At 38.9% G+C, this 17,015-nt stretch overlaps 1 protein-coding gene across 1 annotated transcript in view; it reads left to right on the forward strand.

Moving 5' to 3' along the window:
• The window catches only part of LOC150078811 (uncharacterized), a 329,603-nt gene that overhangs the window by 133,307 nt on the left and 179,281 nt on the right, over positions 1 to 17,015 (forward strand). Inside the window, exon 7 of the mRNA XM_090382376.1 lies at positions 9,792 to 10,071. Coding sequence (XP_090238502.1) covers positions 9,792 to 10,071 — 280 coding nt within the window. The remainder of the gene's footprint in view (positions 1 to 9,791; positions 10,072 to 17,015) is intronic.

Raw genomic sequence — 17,015 nt, forward strand, 5'->3', positions numbered from 1 at the left:
ACAGATATTAAAGCCTGTAACATGCTAAGAGAGTCGGAATATAAAATGAACCGTTGATATTGGCATTTACTAATGTGATCCAAGGCTAACTCAATAGCGTGCAGCTCTGCAGTAAATATGCTGCATTCAGAGGGAATCTGCTCTGATATAGTGATGTCTGTAAAGACAGCAGCAGATCCCACATATGATTCCGACTTCGAACCGTCTGTGTAGATTGGCGCGAAGTCGGAATATTCAGTTCGGTGTGCTGAATGAAGCTGCAGGTAGACACAAGATGGAGTGTCCGACTTTCCCCAGTTTCTAAGCGACAAGTCGCATGCCGGGACACGAGCATGCCAGGGTGGAAAGGGTTGCTCTGATGTTTGGGCAACCTTGTCTACCTTTATATTAAGTTCTTTGAGTAGCTCTTGAAAACGAATACCAAAAGGACGATTGGCAGTCTTGCGGGTACTGTATAAATTTTCCCATCGTGGCTCAAAAACGAATGGCCACGTAGGATGGTCTGGCAGGGATTTCAGTTTTAAAGCATACTTTAAAGACAACTGCTTACGTCGAAGCGATAACGGTGGTTCGTTTGCTTCGACGTATAAGCTCTGGACAGGAGATGTGCGATATGCTCCAGTAGCAATACATAGGGCCTGATGATGGACGGGGTCCAGCCATCGCAGGACACTATCTCTGGCTGAGGAATATACCTGGGACCCATAGTCTAGTTTGGATCGCACAAGTGCATGGTAAAGCCGAAGAAGGATACATCTGTCTGCTCCCCAAGATGTAGAGGAGAGCGAGCGGAGAATATTAAGCCCACGTGTGCACTTTGTACGGAGTTGACGGATATGATCCAAAAAGGTTAGTTTTTTATCGAATATGAGTCCCAAGAATTTTGTGTTCGCTGCTACTGGAATAGCATTTTGTCCGAGCCTTAATTCAGGTTCAGGATGAAGATTATGCTTGTGACAAAAGTGTACGCAAACGGTCTTCTCCGGCGAGAACCTGAAGCCATTAGCAAGTGCCCAGGAATTCAGACTATCAATGGCTTTCTGCAGTTGTCTTTCAATAACCCTCATGTTGCATGACTGACAAAAAATGCTAAAGTCATCAACATAGAGGGCACTGTTTACAGTCGGAGGAAGTTCTGTGATGGAATTTATTTTGATGGCAAAAAGCTTGACACTTAATACTGATCCTTGTGGTACTCCCTCCTCTTGGCTAAAGGAGCGAGAGAGTGAGGATCCCACACGAACTTGGAACGATCGATTGGCTAAAAAGGTTTGAATAAAAAGGGGGAGATGCCCTCTAAGGCCTAGGCTATGTAAATCTTTTAAAATGCCAAATCTCCAAGTTGTGTCATACGCTTTTTCCATGTCAAAGAACACCGACACCAAGTGTTCGCGTTTTAGGAAAGCATCCCGGATGGATGCTTCCAATCTAATAAGATGGTCCAAAGTGGACCGGTTCCTTCGGAAGCCGCACTGGATGTTGGAGAGAAGGTCATTTGACTCGAGATACCATATTAAGCGAGAATTAACCATTCTCTCCAGGATTTTGCACAGACAGCTAGTCAGAGCAATAGGATGATAGTTGGTGGTGACTTTTGGATCCTTTCCTGGCATAGGGAAGGCAAGAACGATTGCCTTTCGCCAGGAGTCCGGAAACTGCCCTTCAGTAAAGATTCTGTTATACAGAAGGAGCAGACAATCCATAGATTTTGGTGATAGATGTTTAATCATTTCATAATGGATGCCATCTGGCCCAACGGCACTTGCTTTGGAAAGAGCGAGGGCTCTTTTCAGTTCCCGAATAGTGAAATCCCCGTTGTAGGGATAAATGCTTTTAGATTTAAAGCTAAGTGCCTGTTTTTCGATTTTATATTTCAGGACCAGGAACTCTGGGGAATACGAAGATGTTGCAGAGATGTTAGAGAATGTTTCCCCAAGAGAATTAGCTATTGCAGTTGGATCTGCAATAGCGCATCCATTATAATCTAGGATTGAAGAAGGGTGGGATGTATATTTTCCCTTCATTTTCCGGATTTTATCCCAGACTACCTTAGAGTTGGTAGACTGGTTAATAGATGATGTAAAACGGATCCATGATTCCTTTTGACTCTGACGGCGGATATATCGTGCTTTGGCTCGTGCACGTTTAAAGGCTATAAGGTTAGTCGTGGTAGGATATCGGCGGAATATCCCCCACGCTTTGTTTTGAGCCTTTTTTGCTGCCGTGCATTGTGAATTCCACCAAGGTTTAGGAAATGGTGGAAACCAGGCAGATGTTTTTGGAACAGCATTCGCAGCTGCTTGGACAATATTTTCTGTGATGTACTTAACTGCATCATTGATAGGCTCTTGACTGACTGTGCTAAGATCAAAATTTGCCTGATGTTGGAAGGCAGTCCAGTCAGCCTGATCTATCTTCCACCGTGGTAACCTAAAAGGAAGACATGGTCTCCCACTGTGTAACAAGGTTATCACGGGGAAGTGATCGCTTCCGTATGGATTCTCCTCCACTTCCCAAGTGAGTGAAGGGAGTAGAGAAGGGGAGCAGATAGAGAGATCAATAGCCGAAAAAGTACGGGTAGGCATGTGGAAGAAGGTGTTTGTTCCAGTATTTAGAAGGGAAAGGTCATTGTCATTTAGCATATGCTCTATGACTCGTCCCCTTCCGTTGATGTTAGCACTACCCCACAGGGTGTTATGTCCATTCATATCCCCGAGAAGTAAGAAAGGGGGAGGCAGCTGCGTTAGAAGATCATCAAGGTCTTCCTGGGAGATGTCAGTCCCAGGTGGCAAATAGATAGAGCAGACGGTTAATAAAAATCCCACCGTAAGGCGAATTGCAACAGCTTCTATGCTAGTTGTAATTAGCAAGGGCTGCACTGGGGTCTGGTTACCCACAAGGATAGCCACTCCCCCATGTACAGTGCCATCCGCAATTCTATCCTTACGAAAAATTGTGGTGTTATGCATCGTGGGATTGTCATTTGCCTTTAGATATGTCTCCTGCAAGCAAAAGCAAACTGGCTCATGCTTTTGCAGGAGGGCCTTGATGTCATCAATATTTCGCCGGAATCCACGACAATTCCATTGTAGGAATTTAGCCATTATTTTGGCTTGGTGGGTCCATCAGGCGGCTTCCAAGGTGCTGAGGGCTTACTTTTATCAGTCTTGGGTCTATCTTTTTTGGGGAAGAATGGATGCTGTCCAGTGTCCATTTCTTCCTCCGCAAAGAGTTCCAAGACTGAATGTTCCGGTACCTCCTTCTGCTCCACATCCATCTTTTCTTGGGTACTAGGGGGGACTTCCCCTTTCTTATTCTTTTCTTTCGTAGTTACCTTTGTTACTTGTGGAGTGTTAGGAGGTACCGATATAGGAGTGGCAGCTGATTGGTCCTTCTGCGCAGGTTTGTGAGAACTTAAGAGATACCGCGCGATGGGAGTGAAAGACTCCTTTGGAGGAATGGTCATGTCCGTCTGAGTTCCGACGGAACATCTCCCTGCTACCTTCTGGGCGTAGGTAGGTTTATTGATATTCAGGGGTTTGACCGATTTCCTTGCCTCCTGGTATGATATATTTAGCTCTGCCTTCAGCCGTTGAATTTCTTTTTCTTCTTTCCACCTCTGGCATGCTCGTGAATAGGCCGGGTGTTCGCCTTCACAGTTAAGACAGGTGGGTTTTGCGGCTGAACATGCTGTTGTTTCGTGGTCCTTTGCACCGCATCGAGCGCATGCAAGGACTCCACGGCAGGCCATTTGAGAATGTCCATACTTCTGGCATTTAAAACACCGTAGAGGGTTCGGAACGTATGGACACACTGAACAATTGATGTATCCAGCTTTGATCTCATCAGGAGGTTTAGGAGAATTAAAAGTCAGGATAACGCTCCTTGTTTTAACTATTTTTCCATCCCTTCGCGCAGTGATTCTCTTGACGGCAATGACTCCCTGTGGTTTTAATTCGGAGCAGATTTCCTCCTCGGTGACGTCGAGAAGGTCCCACTCCGAAATGACACCTCTCGATGAATTGAGTGTTCTGTGTGGTGTCACTGTTATAGGGATTCCTCCGATTGATGTTACTCGGAGTAGATGTTCAGACTGCCTGTCATTTTTTGTTTCAATCAAGAGGTCCCCAGAACGGAGCCTCTTAACTGACTTGGGTGAACCTGCTAACCCATCCAACCCTTTCTGTATAAAAAAGGGTAACATTTTTCCAATTGGTTTTTCACTGGTTGAGTGCATAATTAGGAACCTTGGAACAGGCCCTGATGATATTTCTGTTCGCTGCCTCTTATTAGCAATAATGCTATCTGAATCTATATCAATGTTTTCAGATAGGGACCGGGTTGGGGCCCCTGAAGAATTTAGTTTATCAGGATTCATGGAGTTTTTTTAATTGTTCAGTGCCCGGGCTCCCCACCCACCACGGAGCCCAAAGGGACGCCCACTTCCCGGCATGCAATAAATGCGCTCGGGAGTGGGACGCCAGGGCTACCCAGACACTATACCCGCACCGCCGCCAGCCTGAATCCTGTCCCTCGGACCATGAGGGTAGGGGCGTGGCATTGACACGGTTGACCCTCGCAGGCGAGCCTACTAGCCGATTGATCCTAGCCGGGCCTTCCAGGACCACCCGTCTTGTCGAAGCAGGGGCCAAAGTGGTGTATTGAAGCTGGGCCCCTCAACCACCAGGATCCCCCTTTCCGAATTTCCACGGGTCGCAGCGCACGGCAAACACGCCGGATTCCATTGATGTAAGCCTGGAACCTGGGCTGTGGGCGTTGGATCCCAGTGATGCTAGTCTGGAATTCCAGCAGCGTCACTGGGAGGTCCCCTCACCACGTACAGGTGCCCACGTCGAGGGGGGTTTTCTGTGAGCCACCCTAAGTTGCTAATATTGTTTTAGACAGATAACATCACCAAAAAATGGTGGATTCAACCTTTTGATATTTGTATCTGTGCTATCTGTACAGAAAAATGATATTAGCAGTTTAGGTTTACTCACAATATTGCAGTTCTTGAAATTAAAGATGCAGAGAAAAAAGTCCATTCATGTGTCAGAAACTTTTGGATTAGGCTTATAATAGACTTAAAAAAGGAATGTAGAAGGATTTTAATAAGGATAAATTAGCGCAGCTGTGATAGGAGTTATTAAAGCTATTAAAGAAACTAAGGAAAAGAAAAAACTGTGATATGCTACAAAAGAAAAGACAATGGAATTTACTAAATATTTCATGTGTTAGATGAGAAAAATAAATGTTATATTTGAACAAATTATATATATACAGTCTGTCCTCGTATAGCACGATAGTTGTGTTCCTAGAAACCCTCGTGCAATGCAAAATCGTGCAATATAAACAACAGGCCCTATGGGAAAAGTGGGGTTAGGTGCCGACCACCCAAGATTGAACACACATTTGGAACCAAAACATTACAAAACACAATAAATAATCGGGTAATTTTAATCGTTATAAAATACTTACGTATTTTCTAACAATTAAAATACATAATAAAAAATATAATAAAGTATTTTTAGTATTTTTTAATACTAAAAAAGTATTTTTACGAATAAAATACGTATTTTATAATACGTAAGTATAAATTATAATACGTAAGTCGTAATAAAATATTGCTAATGCTTTTGCTTCTATCGTAAGAAAACTTGTTTTTTGTTTGATTTTCTAACCAAACAGATTACAGCCGTTCCATCTCTTCCAATTCTTTGTGTCTTAATCTAATGGATTTTAATTACACTTTGAGTTGTTCCCGCTATGAAAGTTGTTTTTATTTTCTCCGCATTCTTTGTAATTCTCGGCGTTGCCTCATTTAGGTCTGTAGCACGTGCAATATCACATGGTCTTTCATTTCGCTCAAAGTGTTTCACAATTTCATATTTTTTTCTCTATCGACAGAGGCGGACTGGCCATAAGCCTTACCCAGGAAATCCCGGTGGGCCGGAGGCCTGTGCGATTTTGCCCATAAATCGTAGTATGAGGCCACTATAAATTTTCCCGGGTAAGAATTTTTGATCCAGTCCGCCTCTGTTTATCGATATTGCTTTTTTTTTTCTCTCTCTGAATCTGCAGTGTCTTCACCAGGACGCTTCCTTTTCACACCTTTTAAGTATTTTACTAATTTTTAGGGAATAAAGCGCAATTACAAAACGAGGAGGCACGCTTAATACACATAAACAAAGCTGGGCGCGTATAGCAACTGAATAAACACCGTAAAGGCCGAGATACACTATTAACACCCCACATTTTACTAAAGCACATTTCTGGGGGTTACTACCATAAAACAATAAAAACAATTTCCAGTTGCGTTTCTGCTAGTGGAATCTGTTATAAACTGGTAGTAAACTCGATCTAATTGCATTTGCGATAATACGGATAGCTGGAATTGTGTGGGTTTTTACGTTATTGTGGTGAAATGTGTTTCCCCTTCACTGATATAAAACACATAAATGCATTTTTAGAATCTTCTTCATTACTATCGTGTTGCGTTCAGTTGGGGTGATTCCGCGTTCGACTGCCATTTCTTGTAAACACAAAGGCGAATCGTGCATAAGCGAATTCGGTTCGTGTTATATAAGATATCGTTCCCCTATTTATAAATCGTGTATGATCGAATTCTTGTAATGTAAACACGTGTTATACGAGGACCGACTGTGTATATATATATGTGTGTATGTAACTAAACTGCTTTATGTTGTTATATTAACCAATAAATGCATAAAAGTTCTAGCCATACACTACGCAGACAAAATTCGACTCTCACATAAATTGTTGTCAGCGTTGATATCATAATTGTCATCTTTTTGGCAGGACACTAAAAAATTTCAGTAGTTGCACATGCTGTTCATTTTATTTGAATTACTACTTTAGGAAAGTGATTAGATGAGTGGGAAAATGGCAAAAATACATTTTTAGAAAAAAATTAATTACTGCCACTGAATTTATGAGCCACCCCAAAACTAATGCCTCCAAATTTTTTTTTTTTTCCCCTTTTCATGTGATATTGCATAAAAAATGTAGTGGTGTTAGATGAAAATTTAAATGTTACCATCAATATCCAACAAGTTTCAATTTTGAAAACTGGAGTGAAATCAATGATGGAGAGATGGACAGGACATGGTGATGATGCTTCTTACGTCGACCTGTGGAGCAGCGGAATGATGGCAGATGATGATTTCAATGTTGAACACCAGGTGGAAGTGTTCTATTAGCCTATTAAAATGGAGGGTGACGTTCATATATATATAATGCAGTAGTGTGTTGAGTTCCTGAATGCAGAGAAAGTTGCACTTATCCAGATTCACTGATATTTGAAGAAACTCTATGGGGACATGAAAGTTGACGTAAATGCAGTTAGGCAGTGGTTTAGACATGTCAATAATGGTAGAAGTGATTTGAAGGATATGCTAAAATCAAGCCATCCTCACTGCAGCAGTGGCAGAAAATGAGGAAAAAGTGGATAAACTGATTCATGAAGACCAACACATTAAGACCTGGAAATGTTATGTGAGAGCTAGAATAGGCTTTAATGCACCAAGAACAATTCTGGACAATCTGGGATACAGGAAATTGCATGCCAGCTTGCACTCCACAAATGCTAATGCAGGTCACAAGCAGTGGAGAGTGCAGGCTTGTGCCAATCTTCTAATGTAGCATGAAACTACAGGCAACCATTTTCTTGGTAGTATCATCAAGATGAAAAAATGAGACCTAGGTATACTATGAACTGGAGCCAATGCAGTAGTCCATGAAGTGGAAACATGAGGATTCAACAATAAAGAAGAAATTCAAGGCCCAACCATCCACTGGAAAAACTGAGGGTTCTGTTTTTTGGGACAAGAGAGAATTATCCTTGTGGATTTCCTGGAATGGCAACATATAATGATTTCTACTTGTTATTATGTGGAGACATTGAAGAAACTGCAGACAGGAACTGCAAGAGTGAGTGCAGAGAAGAAAGGAAAATTTCTCCTTCAGCATAGTAATACCAAACCCCATAATAGAATTTAGAAAACGGAGCCCATTGTGGAATTGGGTAGGCTATTCTGTCATATCCCCTGTACAGGCCCAACCTTTCCTTATCAGAAATTTACCTGTTTGATCCTATGAAAGATGCCATTCATGGGAAACACTTAGGTGATGATGATGATATTATTGTCAATAAAGCTGTGACTCTTGGAGGCTGATGACAGTTTTTACGAGAAGGGGGAGGGAGGCTTGGTAGTAGTGACAAAAATGTATAGAAAGTGCTGGTGAATATGAGGAAAATAAATGTAAATACTTAAAGACGTTAAATACATGACATGAAGTTTATATTGGTTTAACCGCAGTGGTGTTCAAGAAAAAAATTTTGGGTGTATTAGTTTTGGAGTGACCCTCATAGATATTCAAAATTTATAGATTATTTTTTATCAGTCTACCCTTGAAAGGACCTCATATACTTCCAGCAGTTAACCTACCACCAGATGAATACTATCCCAGGCCATGATATCTATGTCAGAGTCTATGCATTTCAAAGAGCATACTAGACATGCCCTTGAAAGCTAAACCAAAAACTTTAGGTTTATTTTTCAAGGGTAAAACAATAGGGAAAATAAAGTGTTATATATTCATTTTAAACTGAACTTTCAAACTATATATTATGAAATTTTGTGTTTTGTTTCATAATGACTCAGCTTTTAAGCTATTATGGAATTAAATATCTTCTAACATGGAGCTTAGTGTGCATATGTTTACTTTAAAACAGTTATTTTAAGGGAATGAATGTGTTTCAACAATATAGGGAAGGAGTAATTGATGAGTTGTGTCCAGCCATTTCTCTTGCAGTTACTCCTTCCCTATATTGTTGTTTTGTGTTTTAAATAATCAAATACTGCTCGACTTACATATATGTTAAAATTAATAATTTTAATATACATAAGCCAAGCAGTGGCACTAATGGTATAAGAAAGGGTGGTTGTAACTTTCATTCTGATTTTTTAAACTTTCCAGCTTCAAAAATCAATACCTATATTTTATTATAGATAATATTTATAAATTTAAAACTAAGCTATGTTCATAAAACTTCCATAATTATATAATTCTGCACTAGTCCATGAACAGGCATAAGAAGATGTAACTACTTAACAAAACATTCTCTTTACTAATGAGTCACAAAGATTTTGCATCCAACAAAACTGTAATGTAAGTGTGACTCTAATGACATATTTAATACAAGTCCGATATATCTGTGTTTGAGATAATGCATCTTTGTCCATTTGTCCATGTTATTTTTGTGTTTGAATTAATGCATCTTTGTCAAAGATGTTTATGTTCTTAAACACTTAAGCATTTTGATATCCTTTGACTATATTGTATTGGTGATCAAGATTGGAAGCATCATCCACTAAAAGAGATATCTGTTTTGATTATTTTAAATATTTAATTAGGCTATCTTTTTTTTTTTTTGTTTATGTTCTCAAACATTAATGTGATTAAAAGCTTATAAAAAACATCTGGACAGTGAGATAATGTCCTGTTTGTTGTGATACCTGCAGCCTACATAATGTCTTATCATTCTTATATCATGAGATTGTATCATTGCCTTTTAAAAATTAACAAAAATAGTAGCCTTTCCTCAGCTGTGAAAAATGTATATAAATATTTTAAATTATGGTATCATACATTATGCCTTAGGTTAGAGTTTATCTTTGTAAACTTTCTTTTTCTTTTGAATTAATAAATTATAATAATATATTTTTGATGTCACAATCAAATAGACATTGTAAATATTCTGTTTGCAGATTGTCTGGAACAAAATTCAGGAAAATGCACCTGATATATATCAGCTGATTCGTTCTATGTCTTTTGAGGAAAAGCAGATAGAACACCTATTAGCCAAATATAGCAGGGACAAAGCTAAGGGCTATACAACAAGAGAAACAGCATGTGAGTGGTTAAATGAACATCGTGACATATCACATACCTGGTTGCCAATGAATTTATCCAGTAAAGCTGAACTTGTTATTGGTGGAATCTTTCCAATAACAGGAACTTACTGGAAGCAGCCTTCAGTTATTCCTGGTAGGTTTTCTTTGAGTTTATTATTTCTATATAATTCATATCTAAGCAGTTGATTTAGCATTAGTTTCATATTTCGTTCAGCTGCACTTAATATTCTTTTCAAATAAAAAATAAAAAGAGACATAGTACTTTAATTCTCAAACTGGTACAGAAAAAATCAAAGAACAGTTGCATTGGGCATTTTATATACACCCTTTAGCCTTTCTGAAATAAAATAAAATAAAAAAAAAATAAAAAAACTGAAATTGGTTCACTTAATAATTTTTTCTTCTGGTGCTATATTCATCATAATCACGTGTGGTCTCTGTGTCGAAGGCTCACAGTCATGATCCACCAAAACTTTCTGCCTTGGGCAGATCTCTTCATTCACAGTATTTCTTCCTGTTGGATCATCATTCCTTTAAGCCACCCCTGTCATCCACAGTATTTCTTCCTGTTGGATCATCATTCCTTTAAGCCACCCCTGTCATCTCTCTCTCTCTCTCTCTCTCTCTCTCTCTCTCTCTCTCTCTCTCTCTCTCTCTCTCTCTCTCTCTCTCTCTCTCTCTCTCTCTCTCTCTCTCACACACACACACACACACACACACACACACACACACACACACACACACATTAATTTTAAAGGTGCAATATGGTCATAGCAGCCCTTGCGCCAATAAATCCCACTCCAACAACATTAATTTTAAGCATACAACACATCAAAAACATTGAGCTTATTTTTGCTCTCTTTTGTCAGTCATAGGAAGACTAACCAAAGGTCAGCTTCCTTCCTCAACAGTATCAAAGCTAATTATTACTGTAAACAAAATGTTGATACAAAAATAAAATGTGAAAATTAAAAAAAGCTTTGATACTGTTGAGGAAGGAAGTTGATGCTTCCGAAAGCTACAGGTTTTATCGCTTTTAATTATGCGCATGTTTTATAGTATTTTATTGTAATGATGTTTTAATTCATATTATTTTATGGTAAATTATGTCAGTTTTATTTTATTGTAAATACAGTTATCATATTTTATTATTTTCTGGTAGATTATTTATTTCATTGTAAATATAATTTTCACATTTTATTTTTGTATCAACATTTTGTTTACAGTAATAATTGAACTTAATGGTTGGTGTATGAATTGCTTATTTCGTTGACAGGGAGAGGGACTGATGATGCATTGCAAAAATTGGTGGAATCTGTACACTGTTGCAGTTCAAAATATTGTCTGGGTATTTTTGTAGATTTTGCTGGGGCATTTGGTAGCATCAATTGGCACAGTGTTCTTATGGTATTAAGTCAGGCAAAATGCACACCACATATTTACTCTGTTATAAGAGATTACTTCTTCAACAGAACAGTTACGGTTAAATTAGCATGTGGGAGTATTACCAGACAAGTTGTATGAGGCTGTCAGTAAGGGTCAGTCCTTGGGCCATTACTGTGGAATTTAGTCCTAAATGATTAGTTTAAACTGGAGTATAACAATGTCATTATGATTGCATATGCTGATTGCTGATGACTTAGTTTTGCTGGTTAAAGGTGACGTGAAGCTCTGACTAAAGGAGTATCACACTTCATTTTATTGGAGCTGAGTACTTAGTGTAAATTGCACAGTCTTGTGGTTTCAACAGAAAGGAGCAAAACTATGTTGTTTAAAGGATACCTGTCTATTAAAAGAAATCTGCAACATCAAATAGATGGAGTCGGTCTGCAGTGTGCAAAGACAATCAAATACCTAGGAGTTAGGATTGATAAGCAGTTACAGTTATCTCGCACATCAATTACATTGCTGAAAAGATTTGTAAATTTATTGGTATGATTGGGCATGTAACTAGGAAGGAGTGGGGGATAAAAGGCAAGGCACTGAATCTGTTTTATGACTGTATCTTCTTGCCAGTTGTGAGCTGTGGTGTGCATGTCTGTCTAGATTGTACATTGCAAAGGGCAAACATTAGGAAAATATTTTCAATTCAACAGGTAATGTCGTTACAACTTAGTATAGTTTGTAGGACTGTGTCAAATGAGGCCTTGCAGGTGATAACAGGACAGCTGCCACTGGATTTGGTCTTAATATTTAAGTCAGTGTGCTTATATTTGCGGTTTAGACGGCCATATGAGTGGATATCAATTGAGATTCATTGTGACGGTGGTTATGATGAGGAGAGGAAACAATTATGGACTCTTCTTATTGACCATTGGCAAGACAGATGAAACAACTGCATCTAGGGTTTAATAACCAAAAAGTTTCTTGCAAGTACTAAACAGTTTGGGAAGGGCATACCCTTCCCAAACCAAGTTGGTTTCAACCCTCTATTCAATGTTCCTGATCACAGGACATGAGTCCTTTGGAAAATTAAATGACTTAGGTATTTCAGCATCTTCTTAGTGTACTTGTGGAGGAAAAGAAGACTAGACACATCTTTTGTATGGCCATGAGTACCAGGATCTACGAGAGGAATTGATCGATGGAGTACCCAGTGTGCAAACACTGACTTCTGGATGTGAGGCCCTTCTACTGAAAGCAAGGACAGACTTTGATGCTTTCCAAAATTTTGCAGTACAGCCTTTCAAGAGAAGCAAGTCCTGCTGCAAATGGAACAAGAAAAATTCCAGTAAAACTACCTCTGTTTCTTTCAGCTGCAACAAACATAATGGAAGAAGAAAAGTGAAGTGATTCAAGAGGGTTAGTTTGAGGACTTTCTCACTAGCTATTTTGCCTGGCAGAGACTCGAACTTACATGACATGAACTGTGGGGCTCCAATACCCTATAATGGAACATAGCACATTCAGTTGCAGCAAACAGCTGGATGGGACCGCTTAGTACAATAAAAAATATATATATATACAGTGGATTCCAGTTATTTGGGCCACCGGTTAATCAGGGCAGCCGTTTATTTGGGGGCAAATCTTAAAAAACAGAACCCAATCGAGAAAATAGCCAGGTTTACTTCACTTAATTGGGACAACATGCCGTTTAATCGGGGCAAGAGACCGTAACACTGGAGATTACTCTATGATTGTCTCCGACTGTACCATGTGGTTCGGTCGGATTTCTGGAGGTCACAAGCATAAAACAATAAAAGCAATTGGCAGTCACCTGTTTATTGGGCTTTTCTGTTAGTGCAATCTATCATAAAAGGATAGTAAACTCGATCTTACTGAATTTGCGATAATACCGACAGCTGGAATTCTGTGGGTTATTATGGCGAAATGTGTTTACACTTCCGCAAAATCTTCAATCATATAAAAAAATTAATTTTCAGAATCTTCTGTTCATTCCTATTTTTAAAGCTTCGTGACTTGTTACTCCGTTCTCACTTGCGCGTATCGTGTTACCTGCAATTTGTGTATACCTAGTTCTTTGTTATTGATTGCTTATTTTTTTACTGTTTTAAATTTTAACCCCCACCCACAAATGTCAGTGAACAAAAATGTCAACTAGTTAGTATGTACATATTACAGTACGTATTAATTATTCCGATAATCACGTATATTCTTCTGATTTTCACGTATCATTTAATTTTTTAATTGGTAAGGTAATAAAGGGTAAATTTGCGCTTAATATATCTTTACTTTTATAGCCTGTGGATAATATTCCTCTTATTTTCGCTAATTAGAATCGCTGTTTAATTGAATTAAAATTCAATTCACAAACGTGATCACAATGACCAGTGCTTACTACACATCATATAGTGAACGGTACTTTACTATGGTGAGTCCATCATAACGTGATTTGATTGTACAGTGAACCAATTGTAAAGCGGGGGTCCATTGTATTTTTAACTATTTACGTGAAACTTCGGATAATTGGGGCAGCAGCTTAATCAGGCCAAAATGCACTAGTCCCGATGTGTTCCAAATAACTGGAATTGACTGTATATATTTATATATATGAATAAAATCTATGAACATTATATGAATACAAATTATAAATGGATTTTGTCTCAAAAGCTTGTTTGTCAAGTCAGTTGTTCTGAATGCATTTTCACATAGAAACAATGTTATAAATAGTGGTTAGTTCTTCAGAGCAGCCTTCCAAAGCCTATTTAATCCATAATGTAGCTAAATTCAAGGCCCATTTAAGCACAATTTTGGGATGCCTGTCAGGGAAAGGTAAGGAAAAGATTAGTTAAATTTTTTGTATGGAATGTCATGCTTTATGGGGATGAGACATGGACACTATAGGAAGAGGGGCTAAGGTAAATAAAGCCAACACAAGAACCATGGAACTATGGGAAACTTATTGGACAAACTGGTTTGCCACTACTTCAGCTTTGCACTGCATGCACGGTAAACAGGCGATGCTTACTATCGGTCTGGAGCAGAAGTCAAGAACAATATATTGATGGACACATAGGCGTGACAGACAATGTACTCATTGGTTCACGAACACTATAGACAATAACATCATAGCGTTAAATGATTGACTTTATGATATGTACATATTTGAAGAATCTTTCTTTCTTTCTTTTCCTATTATTTCTAACATAACCTTAAAGGTTAGGTTAGGAAATAGGAAAAGAAAATGTTAATCTTTAGAATAGGATACGCACTCCAGTCTATTCGGTTAAACTGTGATGAATTGTGGTTTTTTTTAATAGACCAATATTTGGCTAGTGAAAAAATGTTAGGTTAGTTTAAGTCACTAATTCAGGATAGATTCAAGCAAAAAACGTTACATTAAATTTATGGACACCGCTTGTCACTTGAATCCATCCCGAATTAATGACTTAAACTAACCTAACCTTTTCTAACTAGCTGAATATTAGTCTGTTAAAAAAAACCACAGTTCACCACCACAGTTTAACAGAATAGACTGGAGTGTGCACCCTGTTCGAAAGTTTAACCAAAGAAAGAAAGATTCTTTATATATATACATATCATAAAGTCAGTCAATCACTTAACACTATGATGTTATCATCTGTTGTGTTCACGCACCAATGAGTACATCGTCTGTGATGCCTACATGTCATTCAATATATTGTTCTCGACTTCTGATCTAGACCGATAGCATGCATCGCCTGGTTACCAAGAATACAGCGCGAAGCGAAAAGATTTAAAATGAGAATGTATTGAGGAGGATAACCACAGGGGCTCATATCTGGTGAGTATGGGCTTGGCACACCCAGGGTCCTGAGTTGGATATCATCATTCTTCTTTTTCTTGGTGATTCCCTTCTACTTTTGACTCTCTCTCTCTCTCTCTCTCTCTCTCTCTCTCTCTCTCTCTCTCTCTCTCTCTCTCAGGATAACTCGGGAATTTTTTTTTTGGCTGGTGCAGCATAAGCCTCAGGCCTCCTTGCACCATATTAACTATATGGCGCAAGGAAGTTTAATAATAATAATATGCAAAATTAAAGCATGATAAAGGTTGTAATGGAAAGAAATAAAAATTGGATTGGCAATGTATTAAAGGAAAAATGATGGGCATGAAGATTTGGATGATTTAATATAGACTAATAGGTAATGCAGTCTAAAGGAGAGGGAGATGGAGATGGGGGGAGGGGGTGCAGGTGATTATGTGACTGAATTCTGTTTGTCATAGACCTGCCATGTGGCAGAGAATTGAAGAAGTTAAGGAGTGATGCTTAAAAGGCAACTCAGCCTTTTACTTCTGGGCTGAGACAGTCTCATAGCCTAATTATATCTGTGTAGGTGGTCACAATAGTTCTGAAACTAGGGGCAACTCCCCCTACCATTTCTAACCTTGTTCAACACATGCAAATGTTTTACAATAGTTCTCATTAGTTCTGCCATTTGGATGCTACAATTAATTAAAAATATGTTCAAATGTAATCAGCAGTGGCAACCATAACAGTTTGGAAAACTTTTTTGGCTAAGGTAAAGAAAGCCAACATGAGAACCACTGGAAACATCGGCTAACTTACCTGGAAAATTTGTTTCCCGATACGGCACTCTAGTGCTGCTTGCTTGGTAAACAGGCAGTAGGTGTTATCAGTCTGGAGCAGAAATCGAGAATGATATATTAATTGACAGGTAGGTGTGGCAAACGATGAAATGATTGGTGGTGGGCATGACAGACAAGCTACTGTGTAGTTGCATTATGATGAGTATTTATGAGTAAAGAACGGTGCATAATTAGTTTGTAGTGAATGGTAAACTGGTAATAGTAGCAATGAATCTTTTAAAGATGGAAGAAATTTGTAAGGAAAATAAAATGTTTCTTCATTTTTTGATAAATTTTATGTTTCCATAAAACTATGTTATAATGTACGAGGGTGGTTCAGTAAAAAACTGCCCTGACCTAGCTGCAGAGGTGCTAGCCTGTTGATTCTTGGCACAGGTTTAATCCTTCTCTACATAGCCACTGGGCAGATTTACACGTTTTTCCCATCGATGAATGAGGCTATGGATACCGGTTTTGTTGAAGTGGTGAGGTTGGTCTTTGAACCATGACTCTGTTGCAAAAATAAGTGTCTTGTCATCAGGGAAGTGGGTACCCCAAAGAAATGATTTGAGGGAAGGAAACAAGAAGTCTGATGGTGCAAGATCAGATGAGTAGGCTGGATGGGTCAGTATTTCATATCCACAAGTGGCCACTTGTGTTGTTGCAGTTTCAGAAGTGTGAACTGGGGCATTGTCTTGAAACATTCTCACACCTTTGGACAGCATGTCACGCCTACATGTTTTGATTTTCTCCCGTAATTTTGTGAGTAAGTTGGCATAATAGGCACCTATAATTGTTCTACCTTTCAGCAGGTAATCAGTCATTATTATGCCTTTCTCATCCCAAAACACTGTCAGCAAGACCTTTCCTGCTAATGCTTGGACCCTTGCTTTCTTGGGGGGTGGGGAATCATGATGTTGCCATTCTATGGGCTGCTTTTTACTTTCAGGGTTGAAATGGTGTATCCAACTTTCATCCTGAGTGATTAGACAAGAGAAAAAGTCTTCCCCATTTTTTTTGGCACAGGGCTAACAACTCTTGTGATTTCTG

Source organism: Mastigoproctus giganteus, chromosome 10 (genome assembly GCF_048544385.1).
Source record: "Mastigoproctus giganteus isolate SK-2022 chromosome 10, ASM4854438v1, whole genome shotgun sequence".
NCBI classification, from domain to species: Eukaryota; Metazoa; Arthropoda; class Arachnida; order Uropygi; family Thelyphonidae; genus Mastigoproctus; species Mastigoproctus giganteus.